This window comes from Podarcis melisellensis (genome assembly GCF_964234715.1).
Source record: "Podarcis melisellensis genome assembly, chromosome: 5".
NCBI lineage: Eukaryota > Metazoa > Chordata > Lepidosauria > Squamata > Lacertidae > Podarcis > Podarcis melisellensis.
The window spans coordinates 80,546,647-80,572,198 of record NC_138537.1 but is presented as its reverse complement, the minus strand read 5'-3'; the positions used below and the strand labels follow the sequence as shown (position 1 = coordinate 80,572,198).

General features: G+C 41.4%; 1 protein-coding gene and 1 long non-coding RNA gene across 3 annotated transcripts in view; both read right to left on the bottom strand.

The window, feature by feature from the left end:
* The window catches only part of LOC309371227, a 29,946-nt gene extending 17,214 nt beyond the window's left edge, over positions 1-12,732 (bottom strand). The window contains exons 1-2 of the long non-coding RNA XR_014168941.1: positions 12,044-12,732; positions 4,165-4,713 (exon numbers count right to left, since the gene is read on the bottom strand). This is a non-coding gene — a long non-coding RNA (uncharacterized lncRNA). The remainder of the gene's footprint in view (positions 1-4,164; positions 4,714-12,043) is intronic.
* Positions 12,733-17,636: 4,904 nt separating this feature from the next.
* ZCCHC24 (zinc finger CCHC-type containing 24) overlaps positions 17,637-25,552 on the bottom strand; it is a 110,345-nt gene continuing 102,429 nt past the window's right edge. Inside the window, exons 4-5 of one of the 2 annotated variants that reach the window (XR_014168833.1) lie at positions 23,992-25,295; positions 17,637-23,953 (exon numbers count right to left, since the gene is read on the bottom strand). Coding sequence is in view for 1 of the 2 variants with exons in the window: in XM_081913835.1 (XP_081769961.1) it covers positions 25,182-25,295 (114 nt within the window). In the remaining variant the exon portion in view is untranslated. Of the gene's footprint in view, positions 25,296-25,552 lie in introns of both variants that reach the window. The other variant, XM_081913835.1, reaches the window with a different exon arrangement.

Here is a 25,552-nt window from a genome sequence, read left to right as displayed (position 1 = left end):
TTTGAATCCCCGCGGCGGGGTGAGCTCCCGTCTTTCGGTCCCAGCTCCTGCCCACCTAGCAGTTCGAAAGCACCCCTAAGTGCAAGTAGATAAATAGGTACCGCTTTCTAGCGGGAAGGTAAACGGCGTTTCGTGAGCTGCGCTGGTGCCGGCTCACCAGAGCAGCTTCGTCACGCTGGCCACGTGACCCGGAAGTGTCTCCGGATAGCGCTGGCCCCCGGCCTCTTAAGTGAGATGGGCACACAACCCTAGAGTCGGACACAACTGGCCCGTACGGGCAGGGGTACCTTTACCTTTTACAAATAAGCTAGAAGTTTTGATACAGTGGAGAGGCTAAAGGAGTAGCCAAAGTTTCGCCCTGTATTCCTATACAGATTGCAGGTTAGTTTGTTACATGAATTAATGCTTGGATTAATGGTGCTGATTGGTCGCCATCATTAAATATAAAGTCAGGGCAAGGGATTATGACTACAGTGGTACCGCAGGTTAAGTACTTAATTCGTTCCGGAGGTCCGTTCTTAACCTGAAACTGTTCTTAACCTGAAACACCACTTTAGCTAATGGGGCCTCCTGCTGCCGCCGCACCGCCGGAGCACGATTTCTGTTCTCATCCTGAAGCAAAGTTCTTAACCTGAAGCACTATTTCTGGGTTAGCGGAGTCTGTAATCTGAAGCGTATGTAACCTGAGGTACCACTGTATTGGTGTGAACTGAGTGGCTCTTTGGATGTTTGCTGATGGATGGAAAGGAAGCACAATAACCTCTGTCATTTCACATCTCTGCCCCCCACCAAGTTTGCTACTCCTGTCCAGAAAGAGATTCTGCTGCTGGGTGAAAAGACCAAAACACCAGCTGCTATCAGGCCCTTGTTGCCAAGTAGCACACTGCCAAGAGGGTGTTTTCATCTCCATGGACACCCTGGAACCTTCCATAGACCTGCAATTAGTTCAGTCCCATATAGTATGCATGGGGTTTCAGACTCAGAAGGGATCAAAACAGGGTGTGCCAAAGTGTTTAGAATTATGTGCATTTCGAACAATGATTTCAAGGAGTAGTACCTACATGATGTTCAGTATCCTCAGCCTGAATTCCTATTAAAGCCTTTATATTATTATTATTATTATTATTATTATTATTATTATTATTATTATTATTAGAATTTATATACTGTCCTATACCCAGAGGTCTCAGGGCAGATCACATAAAAAGACCACAGCATATAAAATTAAAATAAAAGCAATAACCCAATAATAATCCCCCCCCCCCAAAAGAGCCACATTTTAAAAGCGTATGGGATGTGGATCAGGTGAACCAAAGGCCTGGTTATGTTTTCAGATTGGATGGGAAATGATGCATTTTTTCTTGAACATGCACAACAGCAGTATTAAGAAATTACCGGATAGATAAGGATTGTGGCTAATGTCATGTGCAGACTGCTTCAAACTCTCTGGTAGTGCACAAGAGCAATTGGTAATGTGTACACAGCCCAAGCCTCCTTATATCAGCAGGTGGCGCCAAAGGATCAGCCACTGTCAAACAGCTGCTGGAACATGGCTTGCCCTTTCAGAGCATAGCAATTTGCAAAGAAACATGCACAACTGGAACAGAGGAGTAGGTAATCCTTTTGGAATCTTGTCCTCCTGAAGTGATTTCCCTCCGCAAATGAATCACTTATCTGCTTGATTCTGCTCATGCTTATACCCTAAGTATTTGGTTGAAGGGTTGTACTACAAGACAGAATGATTGACTTACATAACTCTGTAGCCAATCTTGAATTCTCATAACATGAGGCAGTGCCAGCAACTGAGTCACAAATGGATTGGTTGGGTGTTAATGTGGGTGTAATTGGGAATACAGCTGTCAGTAACCTTATCCCAAGGTCTTGGTAAGCAAAGTTTTACCAAGCATTCCTTTCAAGCAACATTTATCTTAATATTTTGTATGTTTATCAAATGTCTCTGTTTAGTGATACAGCTGGGCCGTGCATAGAAGTCCTACTAAATTCAGTGGGCTTACAACCAGAAATAAGTATGCACATAAGATTGCCTAAGGAAAAATGCAACATTTTATAGCTCAGTCCTTAACCATGTCTACTCAGAAGTAATTCAATTGAATCAGGCTTACTTTCAGGGGGACAGGCTTGCAGTTTAAAAAAATTTATTCACCACTTAAAACACTGGTTAGAGAATTATATATAAATAAATAGGTATCTCTATGTATCAGGCTGATCTTAAAAGCCTAGAAACAGGGCCAGTAAAATAGGGGCAATCCTACAAAGGCTAGCCCATTCCGCATGGGCGTAGCCAGGTTTTTTGTTAGGGAGAGCAGGCCTTTGGGGGGGCAGAACCTCAGTTTTCTATGTATTCTTCCTGGTTCTTATTGATTTGGGGGACAGCTGGATCAATCAATATTATTAATAATAACTAAATTTCTATACCACCTTTCATCCAAAGATCACAGGACAATTTATGATATATATAAATATAAAAAACTTACCATAATAACAAAAAAAACCAATAACCTCTCCCACACAAATATGAAATGTAATTGGATGTGTTTGAATGACTGCAATTCTCTGATACACAACTAGATCCATTATGATATAGAACATTCTACAGTATTAAACATTCCTAAGGTGCTTTTTAAGGAAATTATTATGGGCAATTGTTATGAGCAGTTTTACTAATGCACTCTGCATCAAGCTCCGAAGCGTGGCAGGGAGTTATAATGTATAATAATGCAGTGCATGGCAGGCAGAGAAGAACATGAGAGTGTATAGACTTGAGCTTCAATTCTTGGTTTAGAAACTGGGAAGTTGAGTTGCCCCTGTTCGGTTTTGGAACAATGAACACTTTCATCAGAAAACCTCAGCCATGCATGTGAGCTTCTCCAGGTCAGAACCACTGGCTAGTTTTGGAGCAGGTTAGCAGTCAATTACAGAGGCCAGAATAGGAGGCTCAAGAGAGGCAACAGAGGAGAATGCTTAGGGAGACTTAGGAGAAACAGCCAAGGGCAGCTGCTGCTGCTGCTGCTGCTGCTGCTGCTGCTGCTGCTGCTGCTATCCACCAGCATCTGCTGCCTGGGGTGGTTGCCTCACTTTGTCAAACAGTAGGGCCAGCTCTATGTAGGTGGTAAGGTTTGTGTGGAACTTTTTTTTTAATGCAGGTTTCCCCACCTGCAGCAGGTACAGGACAGGAACCATTTTACTACTTGATTCTACTCAATATATGTGCTGATTCTCAAATGCCGCTTTGATTTCAGAGCTTACCTGCTCTTTGTTCATACAGTGCAATCACTGTGTTTCCAGTACATGTTTTTAAAACCCACGTTCACATGACGTTATCAAAAAATGAATATTTATATGTACTTTGATACGAAATACTGCCGTTTCTCAAACCAGCTTCGCACCAACTGGAGTCCTTAAGCCATTCCTAACTTATGACATGAACAGCTAGAGGGGAAAGAGTTGGCAAGTTACGCTTGGGGAGGGGATGACAATACTGCGTTCTAAGGCGATAATGTGAACACACCCTTACTGTGTTGCACTTACAGAGCTCAAAAAGGCATGTATTTTGGATGCAACATACATTCACATAATCCCCAACCAAGCATTACACCCAGATTGTGCACATTGTGGAATAATGGCTCTTAACACACTGACCTCTGGCTGCATTCTCTCCTTGGCCGCTCCCCAGATGTTCGATACATGCTGATCATTATTAAAAGAATGTCACACATTCATGTTGTGCTAATTCACCATTTTATCTTGGGCTAGCCTCAAGAATCCTTTACTACTCAAGGTGCCCCACATCAAACCTGCTCTGCTAGTCACCATTGGTTTTACAACATCTATTCGGCTTGGCAACAAACTGATCAATGCTCATTCAAGAAAGGACCCTCTAGCCCAAGGTTTCCCAAACTTTGGTCTCCAGCTGTTTTTGGATTATAACTTCCATCATCCCTAGCTAGAAGGACCAGTGGTCAGGGGTGATGGGAACTGTAGTCCAAAAACAGCTGGGAACCCTGTTCTAGCCATCCATAGCCCTTGAAATAAACATTTTAGCTATTTACTATCTGATCTTCTCATTGAGGAATCCCAGATAAATTGTCATGGAGCAGCAAAGTTCTTCAACACACAATTCCTAAACAGGATGCTGTTACCTACCTCTTAGTGTTGCTGTGAAGATGAATTGCTTAGGGTAGCAAAACATTATCCACTGTTAATTATGTTGCAGGAATGCACGCAACTGGGCTCTAGATACAAGATGGCACGTTCAGCCACGTAGAATGACTCACAGAATGGGCAATTTCTTCATCTGCATGCTGTGCTTAACCCTTTTGGCTAGTAGCAGTTGATAGCCTTGCCCTCTGTCTGATTGAACTTGCATGAAATAACAACAATAATAAATCTTCTCGTTGACTTGTTAATAAGAAAAATATTTGCTTCTAGCAAAGCACAGGGTCCTCTGCCAGTGGTGAGCACAGCAGCTTTTGCCTAGGATTTTTCTGTCTTTCCTTGCAAACAGTTCCATGCACAAGACAGCATTGTCAAGATAGGAGAAGACAACATGCACCTGTTTGGCACCAGGCGGCTCTCCCTGGGCCCTAAAGTACAGAATGTCCACATTTCAGGGCCGTTTCTGGAGAGCAGATGCAATTTCTCAGTCAGGGATGAGACTGGAGATCTGGATCCAAAACACTGAGGTTCTCACTACTGTTAAAGAAATAGGACAGAATCAACATCAGTGCAAAAGAAAAAAAGGGGGGAAAGCAAGCTCTGTTTTCAACAATACCTATTTTTCTGCAAACCACTTTATGGGGGAAAGGGCAGCAGGAAGAAGCAAGCCCCCAAATGGCACTGGAAAAAGGTACTGAAAAAGCAGTACTAAAATGCCACCAATTAAACATATTATAATATAAATTGAATAAATATGTTATTGAATAGTGGATGCTTTCCTTAGGGGAAAAGCAACATGTTTTAAATATATACTCTATGAGTAACAGAACTAATTTCTGAGGCTCAAAATAAATTTAGTCTGAGGTGGCTTTCATCAACCTGGTGCCATCCAGATGGCTTACACTACAGCTCCCATCTGTTCTAGTCATCTTTGCCTCGTGAGATTATCCTCAGTGTTTCTCCATCTCACAACTATGGTTGGGGCTGAAGTCTTGGAGAGCAGTTTTCAGCTGGCAGATGGACCAGGAGCCTAATGGTGTAAGATGTGAGAAACTTTTCCTGAGGGTAGTTAGCCAATGAAAGCCATTTGCTTAGGTAATCTGGTAGCATAAAGTTGGGTAAAAGGTAAAGGGTAAAGGGACCCCTGACCATTAGGTCTAGTCGTGGCCGACTCTGGGGTTGCAGCGCTCATCTCGCTTTATTGGCTGAGGGAGCCGGCGTACAGCTTCCGGGTCATGTGCCCAGCATGACTAAGCCGCTTCTGGTGAACCAGAGCAGCACATGGAAGCGCCGTTTACCTTCCCGCCGGAGCGGTACCTATTTATCTACTTGCACTTTGATGTGCTTTCAAACTGCTAGGTGCGCAGGAGCAGGGATCAAGCAATGGGAGCTCACCCCGTCGCGGGGATTTGAACCGCCGACCTTCTGATCGGCAAGTCCTAGGCTCTCTGGTTTAACCCACAGTGCCACGTGGGTCCCAATAAAGTTGGGTATACACACACAATACCATTAAAACACATTTGAAGCATGTTTGCCCACCCTACCCCAAATAATTCTGGGTGCTGTAGTTTACTCCTTACAATTCCTAGCAAACCTTAACAAACCAGAGTCAGCATTATTTGAGGGAGGAAATGTGCATTAACTAAAAGGGCACAAATGCCCTCTGCCTCTTTTTCCAACAGCTTCAACATGCATTGATTGTCTAATCTCTTGTGTGTTTGCTGCCCTGGGCTCCTTCAGGAGGAAGGGTGGGGTATCAAATGAATATAAAAATTAATATTTTAATAAACAAACAGAGGTCGGGGAGCTGTGTCACTCCTGGGCATAGTTAAAGGTTTCCCATGACAGGGAGCTGCATTCCACAGCACCACCACAACACTAAACTTCGGGAAGAATACAACATTTGGGGGAAGAATAAAATGTTCCTAGGTTAATAAACAAAACAGAGCATTCAGTGTTACCAATACCACCATGCAAATTTAAAGGAAGACATCTGGACTGTAAGCCCCAAATGGACAACAGCAGCACATTTATCATGCCTAGACAGTCTGGAAAGGCCCTCGCACAACAGCTGCTAAAACTCAATCCCCTCCATTTGCCAGCAGAGAGCAGTAGATATTTCCTCAATAGTGCCATCCTAACCAAGTAAGTCCTATTGAATTCAGTGGCACTTACTCCCAGGTATGTGGGGTTAGGATGGCAGCCTAACACACACTGTTGGTTTTTCATTTATTGAAATTCTGTGGATTATGTATTGGTGTCTGCAAAGTGAGTTGCTTCCAATGGCTGGATCCCCCAACATGGTGAAGGAATGAATTTAATAACAGTAGAAAGAGGACTTTGGTATTTGAGTGAATATTCCTGTTTCGTATGAGGCTGTGGTTTTATTTGGTCATAGGTAAACACCCAAGCAGGACTAGCACCAAAGGCTGGAAAGACTGGAAAGGTCCTGATCCAGAGCCCCTAATGAAGTGCCAAAGTCCTCATCATGTTTTTGCTCTGTGTATAAGTCCCACAGCCCCCTGTGATGACACAAAGGACTTGGTGGCAGTTTCTCTATCCAAATACTCTTCTCTTCTCTTTCTCTCACTCACTGGTTATGCCTCTACTTCCTCTCCTCCAAGTGGTTCTGGAGCCCTTAGGCGCAGTCCTTAAAGGCCAAATTGTCTACCTGGAGACAGGCAGCCCTACACCTTTTAGTTGTCTGTCTATAGGTTCCTCCAGATGACTTGTTTCTTGAACATTCATTCCGATTGGTTTGCAGGGAGGTTAGACAATGTTGGCTATTTAGTGAGCATTCATTCTGATTTGTTTGGGGAGGTTAGATGACGTTGCCACACAAGTTATCCCCACACTTCCCAGTGCATTTCCCTTATTGCAAAATGTCAATTCCCCCCACCCACCTACACCGGGAAACGGGCTTGTTTCACAAGAGCCTCAAATCAGCTTTAATTGTGCAACAGGGATGGATCCCACTAAAAAATAGCGACAGTCTCTGGAAGGAACCTATGAGTCAACCTGAAGACATTACTTGGGGACATGTGCAATCCCAATCCTGTGTTTGTCGAGATAATAGGAATGTGTAGGTGGGGGCACTTACAGAAAAGGATCAGCAAGTGGGTGAAGGAACGAAGGAATTAGGGTGGAGGTAATTAACCCTTTCAATGCCTGCCGATTTCCCCCTGCAGGTGCCCTGCCCTGAGCCCATTATTTCCTTAGTGAAGCTCACTTCCACGGGACCAAGGAGGCATTTGCAGGGAAGAATAAGCAAATGTGGTAAAGAGTTCAGCACCCTCATTTTGCTCATCAAATCCTTCTTTGCTAATATGCCCCCAGCCTCTTAATTAGTGTTGGGAAAGAAATATGGGGCTGGGAATTCTGTGTTTCCCTTGCAATGCCTTGTTTGGCCATATGCCAATAATTATGTTTTGCTTCCAGTACCATCTCTTTCCTGCCTCCTCTTTATGTATCTAATGTGTACTCCCCTTTTTCTTTATTTACATGCTTATTTGTTGCAAGTTTGGTGTTACTAAAGTAACTTGGGCTATTTCTTTGGAACCCTGAGGGAGTGTCTGATTGTCCGTCATGTAATTTGGGGGCTAGAAAGGACTCAAAGTTTATGGTGTGTTTTTAAACATGTATGTTTTAAGAAATGAAGAACAAACTTGAAATGCCTTCGTTATCTTTGGTCCAGGAAGACCCAGTTCAGAGCATCTTATTCTCTCCAAGCCTTATGAAATCACAATGCTTCTGAGCTGTGGAAAATACTGTTCACATGTGCATTTAAGCAGTTGTAGTGGAACATAGCAGAGCAAAACAAGATGTTTCCTTTAATTGGAATGATGAGCTCACTCCTGGGTGATAAACAGCAGCATTATATAACCAGTGGAGTATTTGGTGTTTTTGCAAAATTCATGGAAATTGATTTGGTCTTGTTCAAAATATGTTTATATTTTTCTTATCAGTGTATGATTTCAACACTGATTACATGTGACGTGAAGGCTTTATTTTATACCTTCCCAGCCAATTTGGAGAAAACAATAACATGACAATTTTATTTTAAATAACAATAATAATACTACAAATTTGCAAAAGGCATAGCAATTGAGGACATAGAATGCAAAATAAGCATGTGTGGTGAGGATATTTCAATAGAAGCCATGAACCAAAGAACATTCAGTTCAATCATTAAATCAGCAATTTGTTGGACCTGGGCAGCTAGTAATTTGCTTGTCGGTTCAAAGTGGGCTTATGAAGGAAGAATTGCTGTGGCAACAAATCTTCAGAAGACAGGGATCAGTAATGAGACTGTGGAGAGTACAACAGGAAAACATTTTGTGGTGAAATACAGATATTTCTGAGGCAGGAAAATATCAGAAAGGGACCCAGTGTTAGAAAAAAGAGTTGGACAACATACCAGGAAGAGTTAAAATCAATCTCCTATCTAGACTGAGTACTTAAAATAAATGAATGGCTTTTGCACTGTGGCTGTACATGCACTGTAATAAATGCACCTTGCTCAGCGGGCCCATGTCTTTGCCACAGTCTCAAATGCTCATTTGCTTGCACTTCCGTCTTGGGACCAATCTGCACACAGGGCTGGCCATTTTACTGCCTAAAGCAAGGGACAAGAGGGTGCCCCATCCCCATTCCACATAAACAAGCTGGCTGGGCTGAGCGCTAATGACAGGATAGAACCCTCCTATCATTAGATTGTGATGCTGACAGCACAAAGGTTATAGGTTCAATCCTTTTAAGGGACAGCTGCATTGCAGGGGGTTGGACTCTATGATCCTCAGGGTCCCTTCCAACTCTATGAGTCTATGAGATACCTATGAGATATCTGAGGCAGCAGGCCAGACTAGGTGGCCAGAGGCAAGCTGTTTGGTAGCTAGAGATAGAAGGATCTGCCAATTTCAGGTCTGCCAGATTCCCACCTTCAATTCAGCTCTCCAAATTTCTGAAGAAATTTGTAAATTTGTAAAGATTCTCCCCTCATCAAAAGGATCAACATTTTAGTGTGAGAAACACATTTTGTTATGTCGTTTGACTAATGTACATATTTTTACAAGCGAATTTGCTAAATCAATGCATGTTTATGTTATTTTCACTGAGATACTCATTTTTGTGCACACTTTTTGTAAACATTGGTTGAAAAACTGCATCACAAAATTCAGATGAGTGTGAGTTTCTAAGGATGGCTGTGCTTCAGAAAGTATGAATTTGATGGATTCATGTTTTAATGTGAATTGAATAAAATTTCTCCCCGAACCCAATTGGTAACACAGTAATAGCAGGCAAGGCCTAGGAGAAACAGGCAGGAACTGCTGTCCCCCCCCCCCCATCTCCTACATAATCTGTCACCTAAGGCAGTTGCCTCACTTTGCCTAATGGTAGGGCCAGGCCTATCTGCACCACTATCCAAAAGAATATACGAAGAGAAGCAGGAGCATCTGCTCTTTCTCCTTGTTCTTTTCACTACTCACATGCTTGAGAGGGCGAGTAAAGAGGCAGAAACAGCAAAGGAGGAGCAGGGCCCCAGAGATCTCTCAGAGGGTCTTGGGCTTACTTCCAAGCATGTACAGTTACGATTGCATTCCAGAGCAAGACTGCTGCCTTGTTTGATGTAAGCAAAGACAGACTGAGCAAAGGGAACATGCTCCTTGTGAATTGGGGCTCTGGTTTCATTATCTTATTTCCAGTAAATGTCATTAAAAATATATTCATTTATTATCCTGAAAAGCACGCTTGCCTGCCAGGGTTTGCCAGGAATGATTGACAGTACGATACACACAGAAATGTGGAGTTGGGGGCGGGAGGCAACAGGAGAAGAAGGCAAATAATTAAGATAAAAACACACAGGATAACAAATGACATCACTGAGATGGGAACAACCTGGGGCCCTGCTAAGCAAAGCATTCTTAGTCAGCAGTGGCCTGCTGCGGCAATATTATTCTAACCCAGTTGACTGCCTGATATGAAATTCAGGCTACTTTTTTAGGGGCCCACATTCTAAAAAACAACATGAACCAAGTTTACATTAACTGCAGGTTGTTAATAGCCAATGAATGGAATGGGGCGGGCACAGCAGCAGCTGTGTTTCATCCTATGGAAACCAAGATGTGATCTTCAGAGGTTAAAAAAGCCGGTTAGAGCTAATGCTCCTGTTCCAGAGTCAGCAGCTGGTTCTGAAAATATGACCCTGTGGCCAAGATGCCTAAAACCGCTCAGACAAGCAGGCTACTTGCAAGAGCAGTGTAACTCTGGAGGTCTGCCGTGTTCAATGGGATTCCCAAGTAATTGTCCAAAGCTTTGCAACTTTATCCTGCAATCCTATATGCCAGGTGTCACCGACCTTTTTGGGCCAGTAGACACATTTAGAATTTTGAGAAAGTGTCATTTGCGGCAGTCACAACATGGCTGCCATGGGGTGAGTAGCAAAACACAAAATGGCTGCCACATCCGCAAGAGCAGAAAAGGAAAGAGGGCCACAAAACGGTCATACTTCCTTGCCACCCACCCCATTAAGAATGCAGCGTCAGACAGGAATGGAGCTGGAGGATCAAACAGTCTCTCATGTATAGTCAGTTTTTGAGGAGATATTTACTGAGACTGGGCGCACTAATATGTGCAGGCAACACACCTGGGAGTAGGCCCCATTGAACTCAAAGGAAGGACAAATTTGTCAGTTTTGGTTTCTCTCTGTTTCTTGTTCTTCCAGTCTTCTTTCCTCATTAGTTTGTGACTTTAAAAATAAGAAAACCACACAGCCTTTTTAATGTTATTTTCACACACATTTCTCCTCCTAATGCACACGTCTTTGAATCCAACGTTGCCTAATAGTTGCACCTTTGCAAGTAATTTCCCCATATACAACACACCTTTGTATGCTATTTTCACCAATGCACATTTTTAGTGCACTTTACCCTAACGTTTGTATTTCTGTGCACATTTTATGGTTGGCGAACTGCATCACAACATTTGGAGAAGTGCAGTTGGCTCTGCTGAAAAGAAATTAAAGTACAGGTACCTTTAAGACATAATTTGGGATAACATACATTTTTGCCACTTCACCAAAAAGGTCCTGGGGAGGCATCCAAAAGAGTCAAAGCAGTATAAAACTGAACCTCTCAGTCTATCCTAATTCACAAGGTTGTGATGATGGGATTATCCCCACCCTGTGGAGAAAAAAATGGTACTTGAGAGGTGGATTTAGAGCTATATGATTATTGTGCCAATAGGCCAATAGAATGAAACCTTAGTAATCCCTATCTCTGTCCCTATGTAGGACTGATCTTCCTTTTCAAAGCTATTGAACATTTTGAACTTGTCTCCAAATCAAACCTTAGTAATCCCTATCTCTGTCCCTATGTAGGACTGATCTTCCTTTTCAAAGCTATGAACATTTTGAACTTGTCTCCAAATGTTGGGAAGGTCATAACTGTGTTTTTAAAAATGCTCAGAGGAAGTAGCAACAAGTGCTTAATTCCACAAAAGTTTTACTTGTCTAATTGACCTTCATTTATATTTATATTTATATATTTATATTTATACAATGGTTCCTCAAAGAGAGAGGCATCAGGGCTGAGGCTTATTTGGGAGCACTGTCATGAGGGCAAGCAGCAGCGGGGTGAGGAAAAGAGACTTTGTACATGCCCACAGGCCACAGAATCATAGAACTGTAGAGCTGGGAGGAACCCCAAGGGTCATCTAGTCCAACCCCCCTTCAATGCAGGAATCTCAGCTAAAGGAATCTCAGCTAAACCATACATGACAGATGGCCACCCAACCCCTGCTTGAAAACCTTCAAGGTAGGAGAGTCCACCGTATTCCGAGGGAGGCTGTCCCACTGTAAAACGTCTCTTACCATCAGAAAGTTCTTCCTTAGTCAGAATCTCCTTTCTTGCAACTTGAAGCCATTTTCTTTGCTATGTACTACCTCACTGTACTCCTGTAGGAGGAGAGGAGAGTCCAGGAGTTATTTCCAGTTGGCAGCAGGTGGGTGTATGCGTGGAATGAAAAAGGGAGGAACTGAAAAATGGGATTGAGCGGCACAAGAAAGAGCCCTTGGGAGAGGAGTCGCGTGAAGTCATTGTAAAGGAGGTTGTCGTGGCTTTCCAACTCAGCATCAGCGAGCCACACCTGGGTTCACCTGGTTCTCTGTAATAGAGATGTGGAGCCTCAGATGCAGGGGCTGAATGTTGTCCCTCTAAGCCTATCTGGCTCCCAGCAGTCTCCAGAGGCCACAAATGGGTCTCCAGGCCACAGGCCTCAGAGGTCTCTAGGCCACAGGCCTCGCTGCCCCTGCTTTGAAGCTTTTTTGTGTGGCTTGGATGTGTCCTTTAGCTCTAATAATGCCTCTCGCTTGCTTGGACGAAGGATAGAGATGACTGTGTGTGTGTGTGTGTGTGTGTGTGTGTGTGTGTGATTGCATGCAGAAAATAGCCTAGTATACAAAAGTAAAACAGGTATTCATTGCTTGGTCCACTTTTATGTCTAGCTGTGGAAAGTTGCTCGGAAGGGAATGTGGGCCTCAGACGGAAAAGAGTCCCCCCCAAATAATAATAATAATAATAATAATAATAATAATAATAATAATAATAATAATAGGAGAGGGGTTCAAAGTGAGTGAGTGAGTGAGATGAACCCTCTTCTCACTGTCCACTTTTAAAAAAGCCGTTGTTCCCCCAACGGGACTTACTTCATTTTCGGACCGGCAGCCTCATGAGAAAAGGCTTTTGAAAATTGGTTGCAAGGAGAAAGGGTGGGCAGGGAGGGTTCATTTCCCCACATGACACACTTTCAGTCTGCATGCTTTGAGAATTAAGACAGCAAACACAATCCTGTCCAGGGTTCTGGAGTATGTATGCTGAATCCAACCTAATGGATAACTGCCGAGATGAGTAGATTATTTAGGAAGGTGGGCATCTAAAAACACGCATATGTTGTAAGCCGGCCACAGGGGCTGGGGAAACCCAGCCAGATAGGCGGGGTATAAATAAAAAAAATCATTATTATTATTACATTGATCATTCAGACCATAAATAAGGATATTTTTCAGGATCAACGTATATTAGTAATTTATTGGTCAGGAAGACTTAGAATGCAGCTGCCACTAATTAAGCGTTTGTCAGCTCTTTCTACAAAGTGGTGTTGTGTGACAAGACACCATGACTTCCTTTTGTCCTTAAAACAGGAAATGGTTGTGGTAACAGCATAGTAGATGTTGGCAAACTTTGGTTTATTCTGTCAATTTAGCCTCACCAAAACCACCAAAGAAATTGTCATCTTTTTGTGGTCTGTTTTGCGGTTGATGAAAGAAAGTAGGAGTCAACTGAGGTAATTTTAGATCCGGGCTAGGGATCTAATTATTGCCTGTCTTATACTGAACCTAAATCAAAGTGAGAAAAAAATGCTTCATGTACCAAAGGTTACATCCCTGGTTGCTCCAGGTAACAGAATCTCAGTTAAGTAGAGCTAGGAAAGAAAAGTGCCTGAGACTTTTGGAGAAGCATTTCTTAGTGGACAATAGTGGGCTAGAAGGACCGGTTAAGGCAGTTTCATATATTCATATATGTTGTGGCACCTGACTTCAGAACCAGCAATGCATTATCAGCTACAAGATAAATACTTGTAGAAGTGGAATTAGCTTTTCTGCAGTGGACTATTTCCTTTTAGTGGGGCTGTTGGTTTGATTGATAGGTTGATTAACTAAGGAAGGAGCTAATTTAAGCAAGAGCATATTTTGGATGAGGGTACACTTATTTGTTATGAGCAAGGACACATTTAATTATTTTGTGGTATTTCTTCACGTATCCACTGTTTACTGAAGTGGCCATGTAGAATTTTTGGCTATGCCCAATGTGATCTAGCAGCAGATTTAACAATGCATGTATTACACCAGGCTTCCTCAAACTTGGCTCTCCAGATGTTTTGGGACTACAGCTCCTATCATCCCTAGCTAACAGGACCAGTGGTCAGGGATGATGGAGTTGTAGTCCCAAAACATCTGGAGGGCCGAGTTTGCCTGTGCCTGTATTACACACATACCCCACAATGTTTCCATTTTAATAATTTTGTTCCGGAATTTTTAATCTGAGATAACAGTTCCTGCACACTATTTCCAAATGCATGATGGACATCTGGAAAAAAAGCAACTCAAACAACTCTATTTATAGAAAGCCCTGTATGGTTATTTAGAGGGACAGAATGATTCTCATCCATTAGTCTGGCATCTAAGAATAAATTATACTTGCTGAATGACAACATAAGCAGCCACGCTGGAGTGGAACTCCATAAGCAGTGAAACTCCAGAGATTATTCTGCACCTCCTAGGAACGTTCTTAAGGCTAAACACAGTCCTTCAGACAGATACAGAAGGATTGAATTTTTAAAATCTGGGAGTGACTTAGGGCAGCCTTCAAACTGTAACATGAGAAATGATCTTCATTGGTTGCCTTACAAAGGAAGTTCTGGGTTCACTGGCTAGGTCTGGTGGAAAGGAAACTGGCAACAATCTCTCTGTGTAAAACTAACAACCAGCATCTTATTTTTGTTCCCTGATAAAGAATTCCTGTCAGGAACTTCAGCCCGACTCCAGACTGTTGCTTCCTTTTAAGATGTTGCTTCCATTGGCTGAACTCTCCTGCACCCCTCATAACTTACTGCCTTGCCTCTTAGGTTGTTTCTAATGTTACTTTATATTGATATTAGTCATGAGATAATATATGATGATGATGATGATGATTAGTCATGAAATCCAGTGTCGGATAGCAGTGTGTTCAAATTCCTGCTCAGCCATGAAACTCACTGGGTGACCTGGGTCTGACACAGCCTCTCAGCCCAACCTATTTCACAGGTAAAAAATGGGGAGGGAAGGGACCCAGCTTTCTGAGGAAATGTGGGGTATAAATGTAATAAACAACTTATAAATAGTCATTTATCTTAAAAAGGGTTATATGCTGGAAGCATATCAGAGGGCCCAATGAATCACAGTCCAATGTTTTTGAACCGCATAAGGGTGTGCCTGAAGTGTAGTACAATTCATATTGCACATGATATAATGTTTATGTGTCACCGGGCTCCTTGGGTAGAAGGGTAGTATACAAATTTAATAAATGTCTACCTACCTACCTACTTACAGCTGTGTGGATAGTTTCATTATATAGTTTAGTCACTAGCGGGTGGTGCTGTAGTCTAAACCACTGAGCCCCTTCAGCTTGCTGATCAGAAGGTCAGCAGTTCGAATCTGCATGACGGGCTGAGCTCCCTTTGCTCTGTCCTAGCTTCTGCCAACCTAGCAGTTCAAAGCATACCAGTGCAAGTAGATGAATAGGTGCCGCTGTGGCAGGAAGGTAAATGGCGTTTCCATGTGCTCTGGTTTCCGCCATGGTGTTCCGTTGTGCCAGAAGTGGTTTAGTCATGCTGACCACATGACTCGAAAAGCTGTCTGTAGACAAACACCGGTTCCCTTGGCCTGAAAGCGAGATGAGCGCTGCACCCCATAGTTGCCTTTGACCGGACTTAACCATCCAGCGGTCCTTTACCTTTACCTTTTACTGCACTGAATGGTATCTGTGTGGAGTCAGGAGTTTCCTGTTGTTCTGTTCTTGTTGAAGAAAGACAATAAAATTCTGTGTAGGGGCAGATGGAACTCATCAACCTGGGCAGCCCATCTAGGGGTAGGAAGAGGAAAACTCAGCTGTTAAACCTTCACTGCCTTGCCAGATAACTTCGGGAGAAGAAAGGGCTAAGGCAGGCTTCCTCAACCTTGGCCCTCCAGATGTTTTGAGACTACAATTCCCAGCATCCCTGACCACTGGTCCTGCTAGCTAGAGATCATGGGAGTTGTAGGCCAGAAACATCTGGAGGAAGCCTGGGCTAAGGAGTAAACCCTACACAAATCTGGAGTGGAGCCCCTAAAACGGTTGGATTGTGCCTTGTACATGTACTTCCTAAGGACAGTCACCTAAAAAAGTTATTTGCCACTCTTGATTACGGATTTGATTAATACTGTATTCATTTGATTTGCCCAGTTTGACTTCCAAGGTGGTTCAGTCATTATGTCACTAACTGATTTCATGAAAGAATGCATTTCTAAAAGTGAAAAAGACTTCAGCAGAAAAATAAAATATTGAGGATTTTTCCATTTTAGAAAACCATTCACCCTGCATCACCGCTTATACACAGCTGCTCATAGTACAGCAACTAGAAATCTTCTTCTTTCAGTCCAAAGATGTTCCTGAAAGTCAGGGGTATACATTTATATGTTGCATAATCTTATTTCTAAGGGAAAAAATGAAGGAAGTGAAAACTGTTTAACATACAAATTTCAACAAATTCAGCCATGATCTTATATATGCTCACACACTTTCTAGGGTGAGCCACTTGAAAAAAGAAGAAATTGCCTGGTTTGAATAGTGCTATATCCACTGATTGTGTTACAAATTAATTTCATTTAACTTTAATTATTAGAAATTGGAATTTTTCCTCAGAAAAATATAGCAGTTTTCCATTCTGGAAAATTTCCCGCCTCCTGTCACAGTATAAAAATCCTGCACTCACCCCAGACATTGTCCAGCTATTGTCTTCTCCACTATGTACAGAGTGAGAGTAGGGAGGAAAGTGCTTCATCGGTTCACTTTTTGTTATTGCTGAATTCACTGAATAAGTATCTCCACATGTATCTACTTACAAACTACACGTTATCTGATTCTGGCTAGTATTTCACTTCCCTGTGAAGGAAGCAGGCAAAGATAAGAGGCAGCGAAAACCGCAAATGCAACGAGTTATTAACTTAATTTCAAGCCCTAATTTTGCCTGCATAATTAACTTCAGGTTTAAAGATATATTCTTCTGTCCCACTTAGGAATGACGAGACCAAGCCGAGAGTGTAGTTGTGGATCCATTCAGCTGAGATTGAACCAACTCAGAGGTGTTAAAGCCTGATTTATTTATTGACAGTCCTAGATTGTATAGCCAGAGATTCAAGATGGGTTCAAGTGTTATATGTAAAAGAGCAAAAACAGGAGGTTTGGTTTCTCTGTGTCTTCAGATGACAGAACCCTGCTGTGCAGGTTCACATTGTGTGTGTGTGTGTGTGTAGATGAAAAAAGGGAGGGATGTACTTTTTTTTGCAGAGAGTGCTCATGCACAATTCTTACTGTAACACAACTGAATCCAATAGCCAGCATGGGCCAGGAGAAGTGCTGTGCTGTGTTAACCTATCCTATACTGTTTTGTCCTGCTATGCTGCTTTTGCTTGTGCTGCCACTTGCACAACAAAAATAGCTTGCACAACATTGCGGACTCTCCCACTTTTTGCACTAAATGGTTCTTGCCAAGTGACCTCAGGGCTTCTTCCTCCAACTTGAACTCCAGGTCTGGATTCAGGCATGGTCCCAATGCATAAAAGATGTAAGAGGCACAGAAGGAAACAAATTGGAGAACACTATCATTTGTTTTTGCAGTATTTTAATACAGCATCAAACTGCTATAATGCTAAAAGCAAGCCATATACTATTCAGCAAATAAGGCACATGTCGGAATGCCATTTTATGGACAATCCACAACAGAGGTTTGACAGTCTTTTAAACAACCCAGCTAACCAGTTATCACCTTCGTGGCTGAAATAAGCCTGGCACCCCTGGGGCCTATGTCCATAGAAATGTTATCATTATTATTATTATTTTTAAGCTGTACAAATTAATTACCAGTTACAGAAGAGAAAAATTATACGACTGAAACTGAAAAGAAGTCTGTGGGTACAGCTATGATGTTTTTTTCTTTAAGTTTATAAGTAATTGAACTAATCTAAACTGGTAGACGTTAATATGATAAAAGGGTTAGTTTTATACAATGTAGTGATTGCTGCTCTAAATAACCTTTGTAAAGGAAAAACAAGCCCAGTACAGGATTGAACCTATCTCCTATTTTAGCATGGTTTAAGAATCACACAAACAATCTTAATATAATGGAGCTATGTGAAACCATAAAGCGTAAGATGCATATAATACGTGCACATGCATATTGTATCATTTTATGAATTCTAAATAAAAAATAAACACAAAATGCTTGTGTCGATCTAACTCTTTCTTGATTATGGCCACTGATTGATAGTACTGTATTGTTTTACTGCTAGCATGGCATCGCAAATCCCACAGCGTCTTTGCAAACTGCTGCGAGCCTTCCTTAGCAAAACAATGTCTCACCCCACCCACCCACCCTGAAGAGAAAGTGTAAAAATAATAATAATCAGATAATATAACCGTGTTACAGAATTTCTGAAAGCCAAATCTGGACTCTTTGGATCATTTCACACATTACATTGCAACAAAACGAGGGAGCTGCAGCAAACCCTGCTGTCGAATCTAAATGATGTTACATGTTTGTCATATTTACTCTTGCATGTTAAGGTATGCAGTAGGTTATTTTAAAAAACTAGATGTACACCTGAAAAACATAATGTGTGAATAAGTCCTTTGAGCATTTGCACTTCAAATCTAACTCTTTGCACCGGAGTCCCTGCTATGCTACTATAAAACTGTGCCGACGTAGAAGTCATTATAGCCCCATCCTAAGCATAAGTTTGGGGAGTGGGCTATAAACAAGTGTGTCTTTCACAAGGTCATAAAGTGATAGTGTAACATCTGATTCTTACCAAATCAGTTATAGCTTCTCTAAAAAGGCAATACTTTTCAAAATACACATATAAATAAACCGAATAAGCATATTAATATAAGTTCTAAACACCTGAATAATATACTGGTTACTTAATACTGATATTTTCATCCAAATGAAAACAACAACAAAAACAACAACAATATGGCTTAAAGAATTGCAAGGGTTTTTTTTTCTTCATGTCAGAATTATGTACCAACTTTCATATAATATTCTATGTAGACAATATTTCCTTCTTAATGTAGTTCTGTTGCATACTTTATACAGACAAAAGCATTGTAAAAAAAAGAAAAAAGCAAAAGCAAAAAAGCAAATTCCTTTCATAAATATTTTCTTGAGGATACACCCTTAATTTTGTATAATACTTAAGAAAACTCTTAGCTCTGTTAGTATTCTAGTAAAAAAATCCAAGGCCCTTTTTGAAAGCTTCAGAGTTGTAAAAACACTTTTTAAAAAACCCAAACAGAACAAACAATAGTTTTTTTTAAAAAAAGGCCCTCAAATATATACAAAAAAAGGTTACTGCAAAGAGTTTCCAGATAACAATTCAGTATTACAAAGAAATATTTGTAACCATTCAAAAATTTAAACACCTAAAAAGTTTTTCCCCCAAAAATACACACACAGTATTAAAAAGAAGAAAGGAACTCTATGTCAAGTATAACTCAAGATAAATACACATCTGCAAGTAAAACTGTAAAATATTTCATAACAGGGGTAAACAGTAATATCAATTGACTACATCTATTAACTGCACACGATTGTCCCTTTGATATTCATCCTAAGAAAACACAAACCTTCATTTGTATAGCTACAATTTCAGTCGTCTTACTGAGTGCTACAGCCATTCAACAATACTTCCAGAGGCAGTGGTTTTTGTAGACATAAAACAGATAGGCACTGAGATCATACATATATATATATACACATACACACACTGCCTTAAAGAATGACAGTGTGGATCATTCCGTTAAGTCTGAATTAAAACCCGATATCTGCTTGCTTAAATTTTAACAAGGTTTACATGAGCATGACTTAGCACTTGCATGATCAGAAGCCTGAATAATGTCTAGAACAACGTAGTGGGCACCATGTAGCCAAAGGCAAGCACTTCTAAGTCCCACTGATTACAACAGGTCTTGGGAGTTGCCTCATACAAAACCAAATAGTTGGCCCACCAAAATAAGAGCCCTCTATTCTGCCAGGCAGTAGTTCTCCAATGTGGTGGGTCATTTCCCAGCCCTGCTATCAGAGAACCCTTTTTTAAAGGTGCCAGATATTTATCCTAGAATCTTAGGCATGCAACCCATAAGGTCTGCGCTCTGGCCTATCCCCTGATGTGCTTAACTTTGCCATTGAAATGGATGGGACCTAAAAAGTGCTTCGCTTTGGTTGGATCATGCTACTGCTTTAGTTACAACTAGTTTGGGAGGGGGAGGAATCTAACTCCATAATCCTAAACTCACATTTCATTTTCACTGGAATTTCCAGGTTCAATCAATTAGGCTCAAAAAGATTTTACACAAACAGGGGTTACATGGAACAGCAGGTGGTTCTGTGACACATAAAGCATGGCACTTTTCATGCATAGATCTCTATATTTTATTTTGTCGTTGGCACATTTGTTGGAAAGCCAGTGCCTCCACATACCAGAGGTAAATGTAACCTTGGCGCTGGTAGGAGAGTTGCTGGAGACCTGCGAGTTGCCAATTCACAGGAGTGAATATGCACAACATCTTTTCAGATGGGCCTTCCAAAATCAGCACTTAGTACCCCCTGAAAAGCCACTACTGAATATTAGAGGGGGGGAGAGGCGGCAGCTCCAGAGTGGTTTTTAAGACTGCTCTATGTGCTGCTGAAAGAAGTCAAATTTAGAAGCGTCTTTATATACCAGTCAAAATAATCCTGCACATGTACCTACAGGAATGGCTTATCTTCATATGTAAAAAAGAAGTGTGCAAACTGCCCATTATTTTTTAGCACATGCTGAAAAAGAACTTCTAGATTTTCCAGGTGTGTTGTTTACAAAGCGTATTTTTGGCATTTTCTGCAAGTGGATGTGATGTAACAGCACTAAATTTGCACTAGAAATGTATTTCTTAAAAAGAGACAGATTGTTTTCTGAGAAAAGTTGGGCATTGCAACCCCAGTTACAAGCTGTCTTAGTTCATATTTCACTTTTCCTTATTAGATATGGAGATATTACTGCTAACATATAAGTGGTAAAAGAGAAATACTGTATATGATGTAACATATGGCTCTTTTGTAACCATATTGTTAACTCTCTTGCAAGAGTGAAACAGAATTAACACTAAAAGTTCAAGTTTTTAAATGCCACCACTCACCTCCACATGCCCAAGATAAGGAGCACTGTACTGTTCTTTACACAGTCACTTAATCTGGCAATGAAATGGAAGGAAAGTTAGAACTTTTTATACAGGGGCAGTCTTCCTTGTTTTCTGCTTCTTTCTGCTTTTGATCGGCCCCTTGATCATGTAAACAAAGCAGAGAAAGAAGTTCAGGGGTTTCTGTCTCAGGCTAACTGCTCATGTAAACAATATCTGATGCAGAAATGGCCTGATCCCTTGCTTTTGTATAATCACCATATCTTCAAGTGGTCACTGAGTCACTCATAAGTCACTCAGGGAACTATATTTGAAAACAAAAGCCACACTGGCTCTACACTTGTATTTGACAGAATTCATAATACCCACAGAAGGTAGGCATGGTGATTCATGTTACACCCATTTTATTGAGCCCTAGGGAGAATATATGACTTGTCAAATTTAATAAAATCAGTCATTATTGCAGGATCTAGCCCAGAGATACTGAGGCACAGTCACACGCAGTGCTGCTAGATGGTGCTATAAACTATTTAAATTAAGTTAATTAATTTCCACAGATTCTGAATGAATACTGCCTGCCATCCATATGACACTTATTTGCTTAATGGACATTAGGAAAATAAAAGGAATTTATGTTTTCGGCAACATCATGACAGGTTCACAACGAAATTTGTTACTGGAATAGGGCTTCTACTAATGGATTTAGAAAGAGTGCACCTGTTTCTTTAAGAGCTCTGCCACATTCAGCTTCAGATTGACTTGCTGCTGTACTTAAGTGCTGGTGTCCTCTGCTCCTAACCACTGTGGCATGGAACCAGGATACACAGCAATTATTTTCAGAGTGTTGGTGGCGGTATGAGAAGCATCACTTCTCATCGTGTATCCAGTTTTGTTAAAGAGGTTTGGCAGGTTTCATAGTGCTTCAGAAACCTGCAACATCTCTTTGGCCAAGGTAACAGTGAAAAAGACACCTCCACCATAGCACTTTCAATGCTTTTTAAAACCACTGCCTGCCTTTAGGCCCACATCCCACAGGTGGGACCACAGCTCAGTGGTAGGGGATATGCAAAAGTCTGGAGGAAAGTGTTTACTGCCTGAGATCCTTGAGAGTTGCTGCTAGCCTGACTCAGCATAAGACAAATTCCTGTGTTTACAACAGGAATGGAAGGAGCCAGAGCTTCTGGACCACTACAACGATGGTTGACGGTCTGCCCAAACTCTCTTTGTGCTGCAGCCCACTATTACCCTTCTGGGTTCCAGATGTGAAACATCTTTTAAGTATTGTTTTCTTATATATGATGATAATCAGTGAAGCACTTCACTGCTACTGCTGATAGAAATACTCACCGCAAGTGTTTATGGATAACATGGCATCTTCCCTAGCTGATCTGACATGAGATGATTTGACACAGAAATGATCCTGCTTTGCCAGGAACCAAAACATCCCCGTTGAAGATCATCTCAAGTGAATACTACCCAGAGCCACAGTCCACCTGTGATTCTCTGTAGAAACAGGTTGTGCAGGCAAATGGTCCAGTCACTGCTTTATCCCAGCTCTTAAATTTAATACATAATACAGAAAGGAGTTAGAGCAGCTCCAATAATATATGTGCTTCACAAATAACACTTGAAAATTCTCTCACTTGGTGCAATTATTACATTTCCCCTAAACTAATATACTAATGTTTTGGAACATAGGAAGAAGGGACAGCTTTGCAGTGGAATTTCCTTTATGCATTCCTATGATATCCCTATGGCTACTTAGATATATTATTTGATATTTAATTGGAAATTGGTGTAGTTGTTTCCTTAAAGTGTCACTGAATACACAATAAGTAGGCCCAAGTATATATATATATATATATATATATTCAGTTAAGGTATGGAGAATATGTCTCCCATGATTCACAGTAAATTTACCTTTGCCCACCCTGGTCCTAAATATTTGTACTGGCATATATTCTGCAGTGATGTTGAAGTAGCAACCCTGTAACGACATGCAGTATGGTTTGGGTAATCTAAACAGTTTGGGTGCTCAGTCTTGTGATTGAGCTTTTTTTGGTCTTATGTGTAACAAAAAGTAGGCCACATAGAAGCTTATAAGCAGTGATGAAAGCAAGTGAATGAGGTGTTCCTTGTCCCAAACTCCCATCATGCTTTTTTGCTGTTCTAAGCTCAAGGCTGATTAAGGCGTTATGGCCCCCACCAAAAATCTTTGGCGTAGTGGCACATGAGGATTCTCCATAACCATTTTGCAAAATCATAGGGTCTGCTGTTGTGAACATGGAGAGCTTCTGAACTATTACATTGCTCTGCAGGCACCTTTTTGTGATGAGCTTGATTACAAACATGCTTTGTGCAGAGTACCACCATGCCACAACAATTTTCAGTGGACCCTATCTACTTGAGGGGTGTAATGTATGAAATTTCCTTCATTTATAATGTAGGTGAAATTGTTGGTGCCATATTGCTTGGCAAGTCCCAAGTGTCTATTCATTCCTGCCCTCTGCCATCACTGTCTTTAAGTCATGTGTGGCTCAAGCACAGTTCAAACAGAGCTCATAAATGAATACATCAACAATATTTTTTGTTTAGGAACCTCTGAAGGGTTACAGGGAAGCTCCCACTATCTATTGTTTAGGGAGCTGATGTGTGTCTTTAGATGTGGAGAGTACGTACATCTTGAACATAGTGTGTGAGCAGATCAGTTAGTGACACCTCATTTCACTACAGGAAAAATCTAACTGTAGGGTCTTTGCTCTAAAAGGAGCAAAGGGCCAAACTGCACTACAGAGTATGTGAATGAGAATTATAATGGGGCAGGGAGGGCTTGGGATAGCCTGCTATGGTGAGACAAAGAAAGTTGAATTTATCATGTTGGCTATATAACGTGGTTGGTTATGTGGCATTCACAACAGTAGGAATTTCAGCCACGACTTGCATAGCAAGTACATAAAGAAAGGAAGGAGAAGCTTTAGAAATTGTGACAAGGGAACGGTATTGGTCAACAACGCCCTGAAACAACAAATGCATCCTAAGCGCATTTGCTCAAAAGTAGCCTTATAGATTTCAGCGGAACTTCTTCTGAGGAAGCATGCTTAAGACTACTGGCTAAGAAAGATGAATTCCTGATCGACCCTTCCTGTTCTACCATTATACTTCCATGCAAAACACTCCCTCAAACAATTATTCACTTGTTCTTTTTAACCCTCAAGATTCTATTAATCAAAAGCCTACCAAAAGTCTCATTTCAGTGGCCCTGGACTCTTGGAAAGCAAGCAATCATATGCAACTCTCAGACCAACCCTAAAGTCAAGGAAAATGAACATTCCCCCCCCTCCCACGCACACGCACATGCACACCTTTTTCTAGCTTAGCCCTCATTGTATTAGAAAAATATATCGTTTGTGGCATTGGCTAGAACCCACATTTAACATTTCCACCCATTTTGTCTAATGCCTGCAAAAGCCATGACGTTATTATATACCTCTCTTGACAAACAATACTGTTTCACCTGGGCAGGATATTGGAACTGTGTAAACAATCAACAGAAACCACGTCGGTGATTTCATCATGAACATGATGGGCACAGCCCAGCAAAAACTGCTACTGCACAACCACCACCACCACCTGTTTTAATCTGGCTTGTGTGAGGCTGTTCTGCAAGACTCACAGGAAAGGACGGCGGCTGTACAGCAGCAGCAGTGCTTGACGATTTGTGCCCTACATCAGTAACATCTGTTTCATATATATATATATAAACACACCATAGTCCTATAAATACAACTTGCACGTATACACATACACAGGAAAAGGGTTACATTCTATTAAAGGTAAGGCGTATTATTAGTTTGTTGATAGGCAATATTGATGTTTGGGGTTCTTGTCTGATGTTCTTTCTTCCTCCCCTCCTCTTTCATTTTGACTGCTTGCTGCCAGAGGATCTAAAATCGTGGTGGCAGAGGTGATCCCTGTGTTGATTTATTGCACACGGCGGCAGTAGTACCCCAACACTTTACATTTCTCACAGAGATGCTGAGGGTGTTCTTTACTTTGATCAGAAACATCCAGGCCGTCGGGCTTTTCCAAGGGTCTCTGCATAAGGAAGGTAAGCACAGGCATACATTCATGTAAATGTGAACTGAAATGCAGCTCTGTTCCAAAGACACATGAAACCATAGCAATATGCAGCCATTTTAAACATTGTAGGTTAGGAGATGAACAGAGAACTTTTACAGACGGCTGCTCACTGATTAAAGAACATTCGATGTTGATCATTGCCACAAATTCTTAAAACACATAGAATCACCGGGTACCACATACAAATTAAAAAGGCAAAGGGTGAATGTTTA